Source organism: Cotesia glomerata, linkage group LG2 (assembly GCF_020080835.1).
Source record: "Cotesia glomerata isolate CgM1 linkage group LG2, MPM_Cglom_v2.3, whole genome shotgun sequence".
In the NCBI taxonomy this organism is placed as follows: Eukaryota; Metazoa; Arthropoda; class Insecta; order Hymenoptera; family Braconidae; genus Cotesia; species Cotesia glomerata.
In genome coordinates, this window is record NC_058159.1 from 2,668,527 (window position 1) to 2,686,892 (window position 18,366).

General features: G+C 25.2%; 4 protein-coding genes across 4 annotated transcripts; 2 read left to right on the forward strand and 2 right to left on the reverse strand.

Moving 5' to 3' along the window:
- The first annotated feature begins 1,558 nt into the window (after positions 1–1,558).
- LOC123259188 (1-acyl-sn-glycerol-3-phosphate acyltransferase gamma-like) lies at positions 1,559–7,095 on the forward strand. The gene is made up of 6 exons (XM_044719518.1): positions 1,559–1,767; positions 2,546–2,718; positions 4,264–4,425; positions 4,564–4,902; positions 5,210–5,429; positions 6,897–7,095. Exons 1-6 carry the CDS (start codon positions 1,587–1,589, stop codon positions 6,983–6,985), a joined length of 1,164 nt encoding a protein of 387 aa, XP_044575453.1. The 5' UTR covers positions 1,559–1,586; the 3' UTR covers positions 6,986–7,095.
- On the reverse strand, positions 6,897–10,004 carry LOC123259201. Its single transcript, XM_044719539.1, has 3 exons — positions 9,765–10,004; positions 8,998–9,563; positions 6,897–7,674 (listed from the first exon to the last, which is right to left on the reverse strand). The coding sequence occupies exons 1-3, from the start codon at positions 9,780–9,782 to the stop codon at positions 7,503–7,505; spliced, it is 756 nt and encodes a 251-aa protein (XP_044575474.1). The 5' UTR covers positions 9,783–10,004; the 3' UTR covers positions 6,897–7,502.
- Positions 10,005–10,570: 566 nt separating this feature from the next.
- Positions 10,571–12,889, forward strand: LOC123259203 (general odorant-binding protein 71). The gene is made up of 4 exons (XM_044719543.1): positions 10,571–10,678; positions 10,759–11,178; positions 11,737–11,964; positions 12,461–12,889. Exons 1-4 carry the CDS (start codon positions 10,622–10,624, stop codon positions 12,482–12,484), a joined length of 729 nt encoding a protein of 242 aa, XP_044575478.1. The 5' UTR covers positions 10,571–10,621; the 3' UTR covers positions 12,485–12,889.
- A 21-nt stretch (positions 12,890–12,910) lies between these two features.
- On the reverse strand, positions 12,911–16,579 carry LOC123259192 (IST1 homolog). The gene is made up of 4 exons (XM_044719525.1): positions 16,091–16,579; positions 14,535–14,967; positions 14,317–14,463; positions 12,911–13,149 (listed from the first exon to the last, which is right to left on the reverse strand). The coding sequence occupies exons 1-4, from the start codon at positions 16,357–16,359 to the stop codon at positions 12,919–12,921; spliced, it is 1,080 nt and encodes a 359-aa protein (XP_044575460.1). The 5' UTR covers positions 16,360–16,579; the 3' UTR covers positions 12,911–12,918.
- Between the last annotated feature and the right edge of the window lie 1,787 nt (positions 16,580–18,366).

The following is an 18,366-nucleotide window of genomic DNA, read 5'->3' on the forward strand; positions in this document are numbered from 1 at the left end:
TCTACATGGCAATTTTTTTTCTTATTTTTTTTGCCATAATTTATTTGTTAAAAAAAATTCTAAAAATTATTTAATATCTGCTAAATTTATTTTGATGAATTTTTTTAACAAATAAATTATGTGAAAGAAAATGAGAAAAAAAAATTGACATTTAGAAAATTAGAAAAATAAAAAATCCAATTTTTTAGAAATGATTTTTCGGAGCAAATTTATTTATTAAAGAAAATTAAAAAATTGTCACGCGACTGCTAACTTTAATGTCATGCTGTCAGCTGACTTGAGTTTCTTAAAAAAATGTCATTAAGTCATTAATAATATTATCAAAAATAATAAAAACAAAATAAATTTTGTCTAAAAAATAATCACTCTATTTTATCATCAGAGTAATCAACAATGCTCACAAATAAAATGTCCACGATGACAATAGAATCCCCTTCTCACTATTTTTTAGTGTCTTAAAAAAACTACCATTGAAACGAGGACTGTCAGATCGCCTAAACCAACTTAACTGTGAAGTTGTGCGTAGACAAAACTAATTCTTAACTATTTCTCACAAATACCACAATATACTATTATTATTATTATTATTTATTGCCATCTCCACCTCCTGAGCCCCGTAGGTAGACCTAGACCTAACCATAATTTTTAAATTACACGTTAAATAAAATAGTACATTAAATATTTCTGGGAAATAAGCCAAGTACTTAAAACGTCAATATTTATATTTAAAATTCACGACAAATTGTTTATCAAAAAAAAAAAAATAAACAAATAAGTTACCTGATTAATTTTATTTAAAAATGATTTAAAAAATTTCATTACCTTGCACAACACAATCGACTAATAGGTATGTTCATTATTTATTATTGTTAATTATTTTATTAACTATTGACCTACTTTATTATTATTATTTTATCTTTAACAAAACTTTATTATTTTTTTTTAAATTTATATTAAAATTTGCAGTCAAAAATTTTTTAATTTTATTTAACAAATTTATTTTTAAAAATTATTTATAAAACAATTGCAATTTTAATTTTTTTTAATTTTTACAAGTTAATTTTTTTTTCTATAATTTATTTATTAAGAAAAAATTATAATAAAATTTTTTGGAATTTTCTCGGCACAAAAATAATTATTTATATTTTTATTATCAATTTTTTGCAACTAATTACTGTTATTGTTTACTTGAAAATGTTGCAGAAAAATAATCTGTCAATAAAAAAAAAAAAAAAAAAAAAAATAATAATCTCAGTTAAGATAAATATTTAATTTATAATGATATTATCAGCTGTTATAAAATCTGCGATTGGAAAATAAAATTTCATCAATAAAATCCAAAGGTTAATTGGTTGCATCACACATTAATATTCAGTGTATTTACTCGCAGTAATTACGTTTAAATAGACGATGATTTGCTGAAAGTGTCATTAAAATTTTTCATTTTGTTTCAGGTGCACAAAAATATATATATTTGTTTTATAATTTATATATATAATATAAATATTTTTATGATAAAGCACAAAGTGAATTTTATTTTGGAGTGAAGATTAATTAAAAGTGTTGATAGAAAATATAATTAAAAAATGGGAGTGCTGGAATCGTTGAAGAAGTCTTCGTTTGTACACTTGCTATTTGCAATAACATTTTTTACCTCTGGTATAATTATTAATATACTCCAAAGTATTTTGTACCTCGGATTGAAGCCATTCTCAAAGTATTATTATCGAAAAATAAATTACTATCTTTGTTATTCGTTTTATTGTCGTAAGTATCTTAATAGTGATTTCAATACTTATATGTATGTTTATCAGGCACCAGGCTCGTATATTACATGATGCAAGATTTGCGCTCTTAAATGACTTTTATAATTTTATTTTTCTTTATTATAATTATAATTATAATTTTGCTTTAATTTGAACAAAACAATCTTGTTACTAACTATGAAATAATTATTTAGACCTGGTGCTGTCAAACTAACTTAGTGGCTGTATAACAGCATCACTTGGTAAATTATCAACTTAATGGTGTTAATTATGTGCAATTGCTACAATTTTTATAATAATAATAATTATTATTAATATTATTATTTTTTCTTTTTATTTTATCAATTACTATTATTTTTTGTTTTTGTTTGCAATTGCTAACACATCAATGGTCTACTCATTTAGCAATCTATCTATTAAATTTATAATTAATATTAATATTTATAATTAATATTAATATTAATATTCTATTAAATATGAAATCACTATGCTAGCTGTAAGTCATCTTGTTATAAATCAAAAATTGTTTTTTTATATACTAACTGTTGTATTATTAACCCTGTTAATGGCCCCTTGGCTGTTGGGTTTGTTTATTTAAATAAAATAATAGGTTTTTTTTATCATCTTAAATTTGTTTTTGATAAGAATTATTAATTATTTATGATATAGTAATTAGTTAGATATTTATCATTAATTATATAAGTTATTTTTTATTTGAATTTATCAGTGATCAATTTATAGGAAACATTTTTACTTATATAATTTTTTTTTTTTTACAGAATTAGTTTTTATGGCTGAATGGTGGTCAGGTACGGAATTAACTATTTACATTGACAAAAATGATTTTGATAAATATTATGGCAAAGAGCATGGTTATTTATTGATGAACCATAGTTATGAAATTGATTGGCTGATTGGATGGATGTTCTGTGATAGAATAAAAATGTTGGGGGTAAGATGAATTTTAATAATCAATTGTTTCTTTTTTTATTATCAATAATAATTTTTAATATTGAATATTTTGAGTAGTTGCACGTGTATAGATAGCGAAATCTAAATTAAATAAATAATAATAACTAGCAACCTTGCAGTCACTATGTGACTTGTGAACTATAAATAAGTAAAATTTTGCTTTATTAAATAATGATTTTTGTTAAATTGCACTGTACTTTCTTAAATATTGACGTTTTTAAAGATATAAGCCCATGTCGATGTTACATTCATCAAGAGCTTTCATTTGAGTACCCACATGCATTTTCATATATTTTTCATATATACATATATATAATATATATAAATATATGAAAAATTGATGTAGGTACTCAAATGAAAGGTCTCGTTGAGTGTAACATCAGAGTGAGCTTATATCTTTAAAAATGTCAATAGTTGACAAAATACAATTTCATTTCTCAATTATTGACATTTTTAAAGATATAAGCTCATCCTAATATTACACTCATCAAGACCTTTCATTTGAGTACCCACATGGAATTTTTTATATATTTTATATATATATATGGTATTTGTAAAATATATAGATATATAAAATATATGAAAAATTGATGTGGGTACTCAAATGAAAGGTCTTGAAGAGTGTAACATCGAAGTGAGCTTATATCTTTAAAAATGTCAATAGTTGACAAAACACAATTTCATTTCTTAATTATTGACATTTTTAAAGATATAAGCTCATCCTGATGTTACACTCGTCGAGACCTTTCATTCGAGTACCCACATGCATTTTTGATATATTTTTCATATATACATATATATAATATATATAAATATATAAAATATATAAAAAATTGATGTAGGTACTCAAATGAAAGGTCTCGATGAGTGTAACATCAGGATGAGCTTATATCTTTAAAAATATTATTAGCTGACAAGATACAATGTCATTTCTTAATTATTGATAATTTTAAAGATATAAGCTCATCCTGATGTTACAGTTATCGAGACCTTTCATTTAAGTACCCACATGTAATTTTTCATATATTTTATATATCTGGTATTTGTGAAATATATAAATATATAAAATATATGAAAAATTGATGTGGGTACTCAAATGAAAGGTCTCGATGAGTATAACATCAAGATGAGCTTATATCTTTATAAATGTTGATAGTTTACAACATGCAAAGTCATTTCTTAATCATTACTAAATTTCATTAAAAAAAACCGATTTTATCAATTTTTCTTATTTTGATAATCCAGATTATTATTATTATTTTTTTTTTAGAATTTTTAGATAAGATACGTTTTTTTATAGAAAATTAAATTCTCTATAAAAAAGTTTCTAACTAATTTTTTTTTATCTTTGATCTTTTAGATAAAATAATTTAGATTTAGATAAAAAATAAAAAAAAATGTCTATTATTATTATTATTTTGTTTATTTTATGTATAGTAGCACTTGTATAAATAACAAGATCTAAATTAAATAAATATTACATAACAATATAAAAATTAATATAATAAAATTTCTAATTAAACAGAATTGCAAAGCATACGCTAAAAAATCAATCCAATACATCCCAACACTAGGCTGGGCATGGAAATTTGCAGAAAGTGTATTTTTAGAACGAAGTTGGGATAAAGATAAAGAAACAATTGGCCAGCAAATTAGTGAGCTGGGTGATTACCCTGATACAATGTGGGTAAGTGGTGGTTGTTAAACCAAATCTGATCCAATTCAATCCAATAGAACGGTTTGAAAATTCTTGGCCTCCACAAGAAAGACGTTGACCTTAGATGCTTAACGAACTGAATAATGACTGGTATTTTTATCATTACAGTTATTGCTGTATGCAGAAGGTACCCGGTTCACCGCTGAGAAGCTAGAGCTCAGCCAGAAGTTCGCTAAAGAAAAAGGCCTGCCGATTTTAAAGCACCATTTAACGCCACGCACAAAAGGCTTCACCGCAAGTATTCCTCATTTGAGAGGCAAGGTTGATGCCCTCTACGACATTCAATTAGCATTCAACCCGAAAGCCGCTATTAAACCTACTATGACTAATTTACTGCGCGGCGAAAAGGTTGAAGCGCACATGTACATCAAGAGAATACCTATCAAAGATATTTCTGATGATGAACAGGCCGCTGCTGCATGGCTGCACAAGAAATATGAAGAAAAAGTATTTTTTTATTACTATTTTTTTTTTTTTAAGAGCGGTTTATAGTTGATTTTCAAACGTGTTTTTCTCATGTATGTGATAAAATTTTGAAAAAAAATGCTTCGCTCTTCGATAGATAATTAAATTATCTATCGAAGAGCGAAGCGCTTTTTTGGAAAATTTTCATTTATTTATGCATAAAATGCGTTTTAAGATTCCATTTGTTGTACAAGTATGACAGAGATACTTTCGTTTGTCCAATAGAGGGCGAGAGAGAGAAAAAATGTAAACCCTTCTTAAGCTATATTTAATATATTTTTTGTTTAAGGACCGATTAGCTGAAAGTTTTATTGAGACTGGTGATTTCTTCGCAACAAGTGGCGTACCTAAAACTGATAAATTCAAATTAGAGAGACGATATTATTCATTAATAAATACTATTTTTTGGGCAATTATTGTATTAGTACCAATGCTTTATTATCTTGTTAAATTATTTATCTCTGGGTCAACAATTGCTTTTACATTTGGCGTTGGAATTATTGTTTTATGTAAGTATTTTTGGTAAATATTTACAAGTGAGGTCAACCATTATAATTTTCATTTTTTTTAACGATATTTCTATTTGATTTTATTGATATTTTTTTTTTTTTAAATCTATAAAAAAATGAACGTTTAAAAAAAAACCTTCAACTTCCCAGACACACTCCATGAAAGTCTAAATAAATCCGATCAAATATCTAAAAACAGAATTCCTAAAGACAACAAAACTATTTAATTCCATTTAACTGACTATTAAATAAATAAAATGTTAAACATTATTCCTAAGATCGGTAATTTTACTTATTAAAGAGCATTTATTATTGTAAGCCAACTTTCCCGATCCAGTTTGATGGTAGACTATGTAAATTTTTATCTATTAATGATTACACCACAATATTGTCGGTATGAGCACTCATACCATCGTCGAGTGAATATATAATAATTAAAAATTTATTGGATTTTTTAAGACAATTTTCATTAGAATTATATTAAGATGTTATTTTCTTACTCAGAGACTCTTTTTCGGCAACCGAAAAAATAATTCGGAACTCTCAGACCAGGATTCGAACCTGGAGCTTTTGGTTACGGTATGAGAGCTCATACCGACAATATTGTGGTGCAATAATTAATAAATAAAAATTTACATTGTCTACTATCAAACTAGATTGGAAAAGTTGGCTTACAATAATAAATACTCTTTAATAAGTAAAAATTAATGTAAAGTATTGCGGTCGCTAAAAACCTAGAAGTTAAAGCGACCTTAATTTTAAATTAAAAAAAAAAAAATAATTTAATTATCACAATTTTAAAAAATTCTCAAAAAAATTTATAAATTTCTTGGAAAATTGTGATATTTTTTTTTGTTCGTTTTTTATATACTTAAAAAAAAAAAAAAATATCAAAAAAAGATAAAATAGAAATTTTGTCAAAAAACATGAGAGCCAAAATTTTTTCCAACTTTTGAAGGTAAAAAAGCTATCGAAATCTTTATTTTTTCCTTTCACGACATTTTTTATCATAAATGCGCCGTAAAAACAAGCAGAATAAAAAAAAATTTGAAAATGTTAATTTTTCATCTAATTATGGCCTAAAATGGAGTTGACCTTACTTGTAAATAATTATCGTATTTTTTAAAATTAATTAACTAAAAAATATAATAAGTATGTCTCAAAAATTGAAAAAAAAAATTTTATCACTAAATAAGGTAAAAGACCCCATTAGTGGCACTTTTTCTTTCAATGAAAAAATGTTCTACTTGAAATATAAAAATTAAAAATTTTTTTGATCTAAAAGTCTTAAAAATTAGAAATAATATATTCATTATTGAAATTAATAATTTCATTGATTGAATAAGTACCAAAATCAAAGACAGTGTCAGCAAAGGGGTCCCCGCCACTAATGGGGTCTTTTACCCTAGTAATAAGCTATAAAAAATTAATTACTCAATAAAATATAATAATAATTGAATTTTACAGTTTTCTTACTAATGTACAAAACAATTGGAATGTCTGAAATAAGCAAAAGTTCATCTTACGGAGCCGCGACGTCTAAGAAAACAAATTGAAGCCAATTATAATAATTAAAAAAAATACCTAAGTATTAACAAACACACACAAAACTAATTATAAATGAACTAAAGAATTTAAAGAGAGAATTAATAACAAAGCTAATTAACTGAGTTAACTATAAATAATCTCAAATATATTTCTGTATAGAATATATACTAAAGTAAATGAATTTTAGATAAAGAAAAATTAGTTAAATAAAAATATAGCTATATAATTAAATGTCACAAATGTAAAAATATTAATTTTTAATTTTTTTTTCATCGCAATCATGTATACGCATATTTGATATTATAAATATTTGTATAAAAATTAAGCGCATCACCATCTCACCTTTTTTTTGTAATTACTACTTTTTTTTTGTTATTCGTTTAAATAAAACAATTTACAAATCACTTAACGGTAATATAGCACATGTTTACAATATTCTTTAAATTATAAGTTAATAAAATTTGTGAGTTGTGAGTTGTGATAAATATTTGTTTTTTAAAATAAATAACTATCGAGTTTTTGAAATTAATCAACAGTATCGTTGTTTTTATTGTGTATTAATTGTTGTTGGTAACCTGTTGATGCATCTGAATTGTAATGAATTTTACGGAGTTTACCCATAGGATCGTAATAACCATAGTAGCCAGTAACTGTACCGTTTCCATGTTTTTCTTCCAGTCGAAATTGTCGACTTTTTCTGTTTAAAAAATTAGACATTAATCATTTTCTAAAATATTAATAAATATAATAAAGCAAGAAGAGATGATAAAAAAATTATAATTTCATATCATTCTCACCGATAGTCAATTTATTATAAGTATGTAGGCTACATTCGAAAATTCTCTATCTCTAGATACATAATTAAGAAAAGACCTTGCATCTTGTGAATTATTGGCATTTTTAAAGATATAAGCTCATCCCGATGTTACACTCATCAAGACCTTTCATTTGAGTACCCACATCAATTTTTCATATATTTTACATATTTATAAATATATATGCATATATAAAAAATACCATGTGGGTACTCAAATGAAAGGTCTCGATGAGTGTAACATAGGGATGAGCTTATATCTTTAAAAATGTCAATAATTAAGAAATGACCTTGTATCTTGTGAACTATTGACATTTTTAAAGATATAAGCTCATTCCGATGTTACACTCATCGAGACCTTTCATTTGAGTACCCACATGGCATTTTCTATATATTTTATATATATGGTATTTGTGAAATATATAATATATATAAATATATGAAAAATTGATGTGGGTACTCAAATAAAAGGTCTCGATGAGTGTAACATCGGGATGAGCTTATATCTTTAAAAATATGAATGATTAAGAAATGACCTTGTATCTTGTCAACTATTGACATTTTTAAAGAATAAGTTCACCCCGACATTACACTTATCGAGACCTTTCATTTGAGTACCCACATCAATTTTTCATATATTTTATATATTTATAAATATATATGCATATATAAAAAATACCATGTGGGTACTCAAATGAAAGGTCTCGATGAGTGTAACATCGGGATGAGCTTATATCTTTAAAAATATGAATGATTAAGAAATGACCTTGTATCTTGTCAACTATTGACATTTTTAAAGATATAAGCTCATTCCGACATTACACTTATCGAGACCTTTCATTTGAGTACCCACATCAATTTTTTTATATATTTATATATATTTCTTTATATGTATATATGAAAAATATATAAAAATGCATGTGGGTACTCAAATGAAAGCTCTTGACGAGTGTAACATCAGGATGAGCTTGTAACTTTAAAAACGTTAATAGTTAAAAAAATACAGTGCAATTTAACAAAAATCATTATTCGATAAAGTAAAATTTTATTTATTTATAGTTCACAAGTCACGGCAAATGGCGAATTATTTTGTCTAAAAATTTCACTATCATCTTCTGGCTTTTGATAAAATTTTTTTCCAAGTTTAAAATATTTTTGCTAATTAATTAACAAAAAAATATGATTAAAATAAAAAAATAATTTTACCCTTTTCCTGTATCAAAACCAAAGATATAAGAATCCGGTCCCTGATGTCCATGAACATGAAAATCAACTCTATCTTCATCAGACCCTTTCAACTTTTCTTCTATATAATCATCACTATCATCATACTCAGCAGTATCATCTTTAACCTCTTCAATTGTCTCCTGAGCTGGATCATGATCTCTGATATATTCTTCTTCTCTTGAGTTATCTTCATTGGAATTCTCCTTAGAAGAATCTCTGGGTTTTTGAGGTACTTTCTGTTTGTTAGACTTGAAACCTCTATTCCGATGTTTCTTTATTTGCGGCGGCCTGAGAAAAACCGCGGGGATTCCCGGTCTGCGCTTCCTCAAAAATCCGTAAGGTTTCCCAGCCAATCGGTAGCGAGGGCGCGAAGAATAAGGAACCGCGTACGGATACGAACGATGCTCGATATTATTTTTGCGGTCTTCGTTTATGAACAGAGGAAATTTTTGATAGTTTTTCACTCGAGTCGTCGGTTTGTGACTTTGAACTTGTGCTTTCCAGCTCGCTTGAACCTCCAGAACAATTATTGCACTTATTATCCACTTTACAGACATAGAAAAAAAATTAATACTTTTAATTTATTAAATTGAAACTAAAAAATATTTTTTAAAATTGCACTTATAGTTTTTCAATTTTTTTACAAGTTAAAATTATTTTGTAAGAATTTTTGAAATTCAAAAAAATTTTTTTAAATTTTCATTATTAATAATAATAATAAAATAGAAAAAGGGTAAAATACTTACTGTAGGCTTGACAAACATGTCGCTACCTCAAGATGATAACAAATAAATAGACAATTGATCTAAAGTTCCGGTCCAGTAAATAAACTTTCTATAAATCCCGCTTGTTCCTTGATTTTATAAATATATACATAAATAATTAAATTATTAGGCTATTGAGATTTTTTGTCTCACGAACGTGTTTGGTCTACATTTTCCGGTTCACTGAACTCACTTAAAAAATTTATGTATTTTCTTTTTTAAGTCTTTCAATTAAATTTATTGTATTGAAAAATTTTTATTTTATTTTTATCTTCATAATTTATATTACTAAAATTAAAAATAAAAAAAATTAAATAATAAATAATAAAAATAAATAAAAATTTTAATTATGTAAAATATAAAATATACTATTTTTTAATGACCAAAATTAAAAATAAAAAATAAAAATAAAAATAAATAATAAATAATAAAAATAAAAATAAATAATAAATAATAAAAATAAATAAAAATTTAATTATGTAAAATATAAAATATATTATTTTTTAATGACCAAAATTAAAAATAAAAAATAAAAAATGAAAAAATAAAATTAAAAAAAATAAATGAAGATTTTAATTATGTAAAATATAAAATATATTATTTTTTAATGACCCAAATTAAAAATTAAAAATTAAAAATAAAATAAAAAAAAATTTTAATTATGTAAAATATAAAATAAAGTTCATCCGGTTTTTTTTATTACATCAAATACAATTCACTAATAAAAACTGTCAGTCAAAATGATCCTAATTTTGACAGTGACAGACAATAATAATTATTTCCTCCATACTACTGCTTATAAATAAACTCACAATGAATAAAAAAATTATTTGTGCAAAATGAAGACAACCTGTTTGATTATTTTAATGTTATTCTTAACTTTATATCAAACTCAAGTAAGTAAATTTATTTAAATTAATTTATCAATACTTAATTAATTAACTAATTAATAATTTTGTAATAAAATATTTTCAAGGCCCTAAGATGCCGGTCAGGAAACCAAAAACTGAGCGACGATATCCGAAAAGTGATGCAAAAATGCAAGCGGCGATCAAATTCCAATAAATCCGATGACTCTAACGATTCGAGCAGTGAAAATTCTGACGGAGATTCTTCATCCGACAGCGATATCTTCGACGAAGATTTTTTTAACTCCAGAAGAGATGACAGCAACTCGAAGACTCGGATGATTAGGTCCAGACACCAAGAGTACAAGCAAGAAGAAGTCAGGCCTTATTACATGAAAAATCATACCCACAAACAAGACAGGATGTCTGATGACAATTATTACAGCAGCAATAATAATAACAATAATAATAACAATCACAATAAAAACAGAGATAAAGATTCAAGAGACGGTTTCTCTGATAGAAACAAAAATCAAGATGAACAATCCGTAACTAATTTAGTTTTTACCTATCTATAAATAACTATTTCGTAACTAAATTGATTAACAATTACAATTATTAATTGTAATCGATAATTGATAAGTAACAATTATAATTGATAATTAATGAAAATGAAGTTAGCCGACATTTCAAAATTTTTAGAAATTTTTTAGTGAAAAAATTTCAATTAAACAATTAAAAAAAATTTTTTCAAATGAAAAACTATAAGTGTAATTTTTTAGAAATATTTTTTTAGTTGTAATTTAATTAATAAAAAAAATCAAAAATTTTTAGACGTCTGCTAACTTTAGTGTTATAATAATTATCAATGATACTAAAGTTAGCCGACGCTTTTAATTATTTGATTTTTTTTTTTAATAATTAAATTAAAACAAAAAAATATTTTTAAAAAATATCACTTACAGTTTTTCAAGTTTTTTACAAGTGACATTTTTTAAAAATTTTTTTGTAATAATTTTTTCAATAAAAAAAAGTACTTACTAAAAATTTTTAAATGTCGGCTAACTTAATTTTCATTAATTATCAATATTATTTTTTTTTTTTAGTGTGTGACTCAATGCTTCTTCGATGAACTAAAGTTAACCAACAGACAAGGATTTCCAGACCGTACTTCGGTGATAAATATGATGCTCCAGGGAATTCATGACCCCATGGTACGAGATTTTATCGAGCAGTCTATTATCGAGTGTTTTCATTTTGTCTATGGCTTGCATTTGGATAAATGCACATTTTCAAAAAATTTGTTGTCTTGTTTTGCTGATAAAGCCCGAGAGGTAGTTTTTATTTTTATATTAATTTACCTGAAAAAAATGACATTTAATTAAATTAGTAGGCATGGAAAATTTTTACCTTTTTTATTAATAATAAACCAAGTCTAGAAAATTATTTTAAAAAAATTGCATTTATAATTTTTTAGAGCTTCTAAATATGGAATTTTTTCAAATAAATTTTTCTTACTATAACTTATTTGTTAAAAAATTCTAAAAATTATCAGATGTCCCTCACTTTATAATATTTAAATTAGTCGACACTCAACAATTTTTGATTTTTTTTTAATTAATTAAAATAGAACTAAAAATAAATTTTTTTTAATTGCACGTATAATTTTTAAAATTTTCTGCATGTGAATATTTTTATTTTAATTTTCTAAAAATTATTTTTTAATAAAATAAATAATAAAAATTTTTAAATGTCGGCTAATTTAACTTTCACCTCACTTTCAGTATGATTGAAAAAAAAAAAATAATTAATTAATTAATTTTCTTTTAGCGATGCGAGGATTGGGACGATTGAATAAAATTTTCTTGACAATTCACAAAAGAAAAAATATTTCTTCATCTACTTAAAAAGTAATTAAAATAATGAACTTTAATTGATAGTAATTTTTAATTTGACTACAACTATTTAAAGTATAACAAAATTATGTAATGGAAGCTAAATATATAGATATATATATATTTAATAAAAAGTAGTAAAGATAATTAATAGCTTTGCTTATAATTATGTCTGTACACTTCCTATATACATTTTTGTTTAATAGCAGATAATTAGCCCGTGTGTTTATAATTTTAAAAAATATTATTGATAAAAAGGCACTAACATAAAAGCAAAAAAAAAAAAAAAAATAAGTGTTACAATACTTGGATACGTATGTAATTTAAAGTTAATATTCAATAAAAAATATTTTATGGTGAGTTTGATTTTTTCTGTTTTTTTTTCCGGTGAAATTACTTTCGCTTTTTCAAATCCTCGAAGCGCTTCATCAGATCGTCGAAATCGATGTCATCATTGTTCCCACCAGCTCCGTCTGGTGATGTGTTGTCAGTGGGAACTGTCGGAAGTTCAGGCATCTGGAAATCGTTGGGCATTTTTGATCGCGGTTGAGGCTTTGGGGTGTTGTCTGATTGTTTGTTCAAATCTGGTGGAAATGAACAGTATGGAGGTGGTAAATCATCTTCCTAAAAATGTTAATAATTGAAAAATAACCTTGTATTTCGTGAACTATTGACATTTTTAAAGATACAAGCTCACCCTGACATTACACTCATCAAGACCTTTCATTTAAGTACCCACATAAATTTTTATATATATTATATATATTTCACAAATACGATATATATAAAATATATAAAAAAATTTCATGTGGGTACTCAAATGAAAGGTCTCGATGACTGTAACATCAGGATGAGCTTATATCTTTAAAAATGTCAATAATTAAGAAATGACTTTGTATCTCGTGAACTATTTACATTTTTAAAGATATAAGCTCATACCGATGTTACACTCTTCAAGACCTTTCACTTAAGTACCCACATAAATTTTTATATATATTTATATATTTCATAAATACGATATATATAAAATATATAAAAAAATTTCATGTGGGTACTCAAATGAAAGGTCTCGATGACTGTAACATCAGGATGAGCTTATATCTTTAAAAATGTCAATAATTAAGAAATGACCTTGTATCTCGTGAACTATTTACATTTTTAAAGATATAAGCTCACCTCGATGTTACACTCTTCGAGACCTTTCATTTGAGTACCTACATCAATTTTTCATATATTTATATATATTATATAAATGTAAATATGAAAAATATATAAAAATGCATGTGGGTACTCAAATGAAAGCTCTTGATGAGTGTAACATTATGATGAGCTTATACCTTTAAAAATGTAAATAATAAAGAAATCGCCTTGTATCTCGTGAACTATTTACATTTTTAAAGATATAAGCTCACCTCGATGTTACACTCTTCGAGACCTTTCATTTGAGTATCCACATCAATTTTTCATATATATATATATGTATATATTATATATATGTATATATGAAAAATATATAAAAATGCATGTGGGTACTCAAATGAAAGCTCTTGATAAGTGTAACATCGAGATGAGCTTATATCTTAGAATATGTCAATAGTTAAAAAAGTACAGTACAATTTAACAAAATTCATTATTTAATAAAGCAAAGTTATATTCATTTATAGTTCACAAGTCACGGCAGTCACATAGTGACTGCAAGGTTGCTATTATATATTAATAAAAAAAAATTACAGCCTGATTAATTTCAAGTTTAAAATCAGTCAAATAAATAAACAATAGAAAATAACTTACTGGTTTATTGCTATTAGCATTATCCAACGGAATATTATAAGACAACGCTGAAGGATTGAACGGAACATTTTGATCCTTTTCTGGCATCAACGGAGCTCCAGGAGATACAAAACCCATCGCTGGTACGGTATTTTTCTCTCCAGAGCCCTAACATAAAAAAATTCATAAAAATTACTATAAAAATACGATAGAACATTAAAATAATAAATAATAATTACAAAAGCGTTGATATTGGAAGGAACACCAGGTAGCAATGGAGCCTGTGGGAATCCAATGAAACCCACAGGCTGAGGTCCTCCACCGGCTACGTCTAGATTGTTAGATCCATCAGCATTGACGTCTATGAGCACAGCATCCTGTCCCTCAGCCATCACCTGGGGATCTGGCTCATACTCGATGTTGTAATTCTTGGCGATTTCGATCAAATATTTCTCCACCAGCAGCTTTGATGGCGACTGGATGCTCATCTTGTGTTTAAGTTTCTCGGAAATAGAAGAGACCTGTTCGTCTCTGCATGCTTCCATGTACTGTCGTCCATACTTGGAGGTCAATATGTCTGCAATTACTTTCATTTCTTGGACGTCTGTCTGCATCCGTGGTGCTGCCCAGAGGATTGTTGATATCGCTTCTGCTAAGCCGTCATCTAGGTTTCTGATTATCAATATTATTAATTAATTAATTATTATTATTATAGTGCAATTAAAAAATTTGTCAATTTTTTGTATTCTTATAACAAATAAATTATTATAAAAAAATTTCAGATAGAAATTTAAAAAAATTACAAGTGCAAATTTTTATTAAGTTTTTGTCATAATTTAATTTGAAAATTAATTTAGCAGATACTCAATAATTTTAAGAATTTTTCTTAACAAATAAATTATGGCAAAAAAAATTGACATAGAAATTTAAAAAAATAAAAAATGCAATTTTTTAAAAATAATTTTTTGGAACAAAATTGTTTGTTAAAAAAAAAATTAAAAAATGGTCGACTGTTAATTTTAATGAAAATAAATTTAGAAGGTATTTAATCATTTTTATAATTTTTTTTAACAAATAAATTATGGAAAAAAAAAATTGACAGAAATTAAAAAAAATAAAAATTGCAATTTTTTAAAAATTATTTTTCAAAACAAATTTGTTTCTAAAAAAAATTGAAAAATGGTTAAGATTGTTAGTTTTATTTAAAATAAATTTAGAAGATATTTGATCATTTTTATATTTTTTTTTATCAAATAAATTATAGCAATAAAAATTGATATGTAGAAATTAAAAAAAATAAAAAGTGCAATTTTTTAAAAATAATTTTTTGGAACAAAATTGTTTGTTAAAAAAAAAATTAAAAAATGGTCGACTGTTAATTTTAATGAAAATAAATTTAGAAGGTATTTAATCATTTTTATAATTTTTTTTAATAAATAAATTATGGAAAAAAAAATTGACATAGAAATTAAAAAAAATAAAAATTGCAATTTTTTAAAAATAATTTTTTGGAACAAAATTGTTTGTTAAAAAAAAAATTAAAAAATGGTCAAGACTGTTAATTTTGATGAAAATAAATTTAGAAGATATTTAATCATTTTTATATTTTTTTTTAAGAAATAAATTATAGCAATAAAAATTGATATGTAGAAATTAAAAAAAATAAAAAGTGCAATTTTTTAAAAATAATTTCTTGGAACAAAATTGTTTGTTGAAAAAAAATTAAAAAATTATTTAGTGACTACTAATTTTAATGTCATTAAGTTATTAATTGGCTTAAATAATAATTACTTACTTCATTTGCTGAATAAGTCCAAATCTAGCTAGCAGCAAGTCGCAGTACATCTCCAGGAGTTCCATGGCCTCGACCATGTAGTCCTCGCGGATAATATGCTCGACTCTGATCTTGGCTCTCTCGACCTTGCCACCAGCTATGTAATCAGCGATTTCTTTCCTGGCTTTCTGAGTCAGCTCGGTTTTCTTCTTCTCCAGCAGCTTTAACCTGTTTATCGCCAACCGCAAGTGGGTTTTCAGCTTCGTGTAGTTAGGACCACTCGAGAACATTTTACTCGCTGTTTATATAAACAAGTTATTAATTATTTGTAACAAAATCTGTCAACTGGAATTAACAATGGCACTTTTTGGCTATTTAATGGAGATTTGTCACTCGACACTATACAACATTCACGTAATTAAAATTAATTATGTGGATTACAGAAGCTATTTTACCGTGATATTTTTACTTACTCTTTATCTATAATATTTAACGGTTTAGTCATACTTTATTATGACATGACGACATATTGTATATATATATATACACAGAAGATTTCTAGGTTATCGAAGGCAGAAAATGGCGGAAGCACAGTCAAGAGGTACGAGTGCAATGAGTGCGCATTTTCTTTTCATTTGTAAGTCATAAAGAATTTCAACTTGTCAAAGACAAAAATTAAATAATCTTATTTATCGTTTTTTATATAAATATAAATTAGAAGACAGCTGAGAATAAATAGGATTTTTCTTATTGGAAAAGTTATTACAAAGAAATAAAAGAAAAATTTTACATGAAGACGACTTCGAAAACTGTGAGTTTAATTTTTTATTAAAATTAATTTAACAGATATTTAATTTTTTAAAGAATTCTTTTAACATTAAATTATGAAAAAAAAAAAAATTAACACGTACAAATTTTAAAAATAAAAAAATGGAATTTTTTTAAAATAATTTTTTGAAAAAAATTTGTTTGTTAGAGAAAATTAAACAACTTGGAAGTGACAGCTAAATTTATGATGATTATTTAAGCTGCATACGAAAATGCTCTATCTCTAGATACATAATTAAGAAATGACTTTGTATCTTGTGAAATACTGACATTTTTAAAGATATAAGCTAATCCCGATGTTACACTCATCAAGACCTTTCATTTGAGTACCCGCATCAATTTTTCATATATTTCATATATTTATATATTTCACAAATACCATGTATATAAAATATATAAAAAATTCCATGTGGGTACTCAAATGAAAGGTCTCGATGAGTGTAACATCGGGATGAGCTTATATCTTTTAAAATGATCAATAATTAAGAAATGACATTGTATCTTGTCAGCTAATAATATTTTCAAAGATATAAGCTCATCCCGATGTTACACTCATCAAGACCTTTCGTTTGAGTACCCACATCAATTTTTCATATATTTATATATATGTATATATGTATATATGAAAAATATATGAAAATGCATGTGGGTACTCAAATGAAAGCTCTTGATTAATGTAACATCGGAATGAGCTTATATCTTTAAAAATGTCAATAATTAGTAAATTAGATTGTATCTCGTGAACTATTTACATTTTTAAAGATATAAGCTCATACCGATGTTACACTCTTCAAGACCTTTCAGTTGAGTATCCACATTAATTTTTCATATATTTATATATATGTATATATGTATATATGAAAAATATATGAAAATGCATGTGGGTGCTCAAATGAAAGCTCTTGATGACTGTAACATCGGGATGAGCTTATATCTTTAAAATATATATTATATATATGTATATATGAAAAATATATGAAAATGCATGTGGGTACTCAAATGAAAGCTCTTGATTAATGTAACATCGGAATAAGCTTATATCTTCAAAAATGTCAATAATTAGTAAATTACATTGTATCTCGTGAACTATTTACATTTTTAAAGATATAAGCCCATACCAATGTTACACTCTTCAAGACCTTTCAGTTGAGTATCCACATCAATTTTTCATATATTTATATATATGTATATATGAAAAATATATGAAAATGCATGTGGGTACTCAAATGAAAGCTCTTGATAACTGTAACATCGGGATGAGCTTATATGTTTAAAATATATATTATATATATGTATATATGAAAAATATATGAAAATGCATGTGGGTACTCAAATGAAAGCTCTTGATGAGTGTAGCATCGAGATGAGCTTATATCTCTAAAAACCTCAATATTTAAGAAAGTACAGTGCAATTTAACAAAATTCATTATTTAATAAAGCAAAATTCTATTTATTTATAGTTCACAAGT

Coding starts and splice junctions, on each gene's coding strand:
- LOC123259188 (XM_044719518.1), top strand. CDS start 1,587: ATGGGAGTGCTGGAATCGTTGAAGAAGTCTTCGTTTGTACACTTGCTA. Junction 2,719..4,263: donor ATAGAATAAAAATGTTGGGG/GTAAGATGAATT, acceptor CTAATTAAACAG/AATTGCAAAGCATACGCTAA. Junction 4,426..4,563: donor ATTACCCTGATACAATGTGG/GTAAGTGGTGGT, acceptor TTATCATTACAG/TTATTGCTGTATGCAGAAGG.
- LOC123259201 (XM_044719539.1), bottom strand. Junction 7,675..8,997: donor GGTTTTGATACAGGAAAAGG/GTAAAATTATTT, acceptor TTTTTTAAACAG/AAAAAGTCGACAATTTCGAC.
- LOC123259203 (XM_044719543.1), top strand. CDS start 10,622: ATGAAGACAACCTGTTTGATTATTTTAATGTTATTCTTAACTTTATAT. Junction 10,679..10,758: donor TAACTTTATATCAAACTCAA/GTAAGTAAATTT, acceptor AATATTTTCAAG/GCCCTAAGATGCCGGTCAGG. Junction 11,965..12,460: donor TTGCTGATAAAGCCCGAGAG/GTAGTTTTTATT, acceptor ATTTTCTTTTAG/CGATGCGAGGATTGGGACGA.
- LOC123259192 (XM_044719525.1), bottom strand. CDS start 16,359: ATGTTCTCGAGTGGTCCTAACTACACGAAGCTGAAAACCCACTTGCGG. Junction 14,464..14,534: donor CTTCCAATATCAACGCTTTT/GTAATTATTATT, acceptor TTTTTATGTTAG/GGCTCTGGAGAGAAAAATAC. Junction 13,150..14,316: donor ATGCTAATAGCAATAAACCA/GTAAGTTATTTT, acceptor TAACATTTTTAG/GAAGATGATTTACCACCTCC.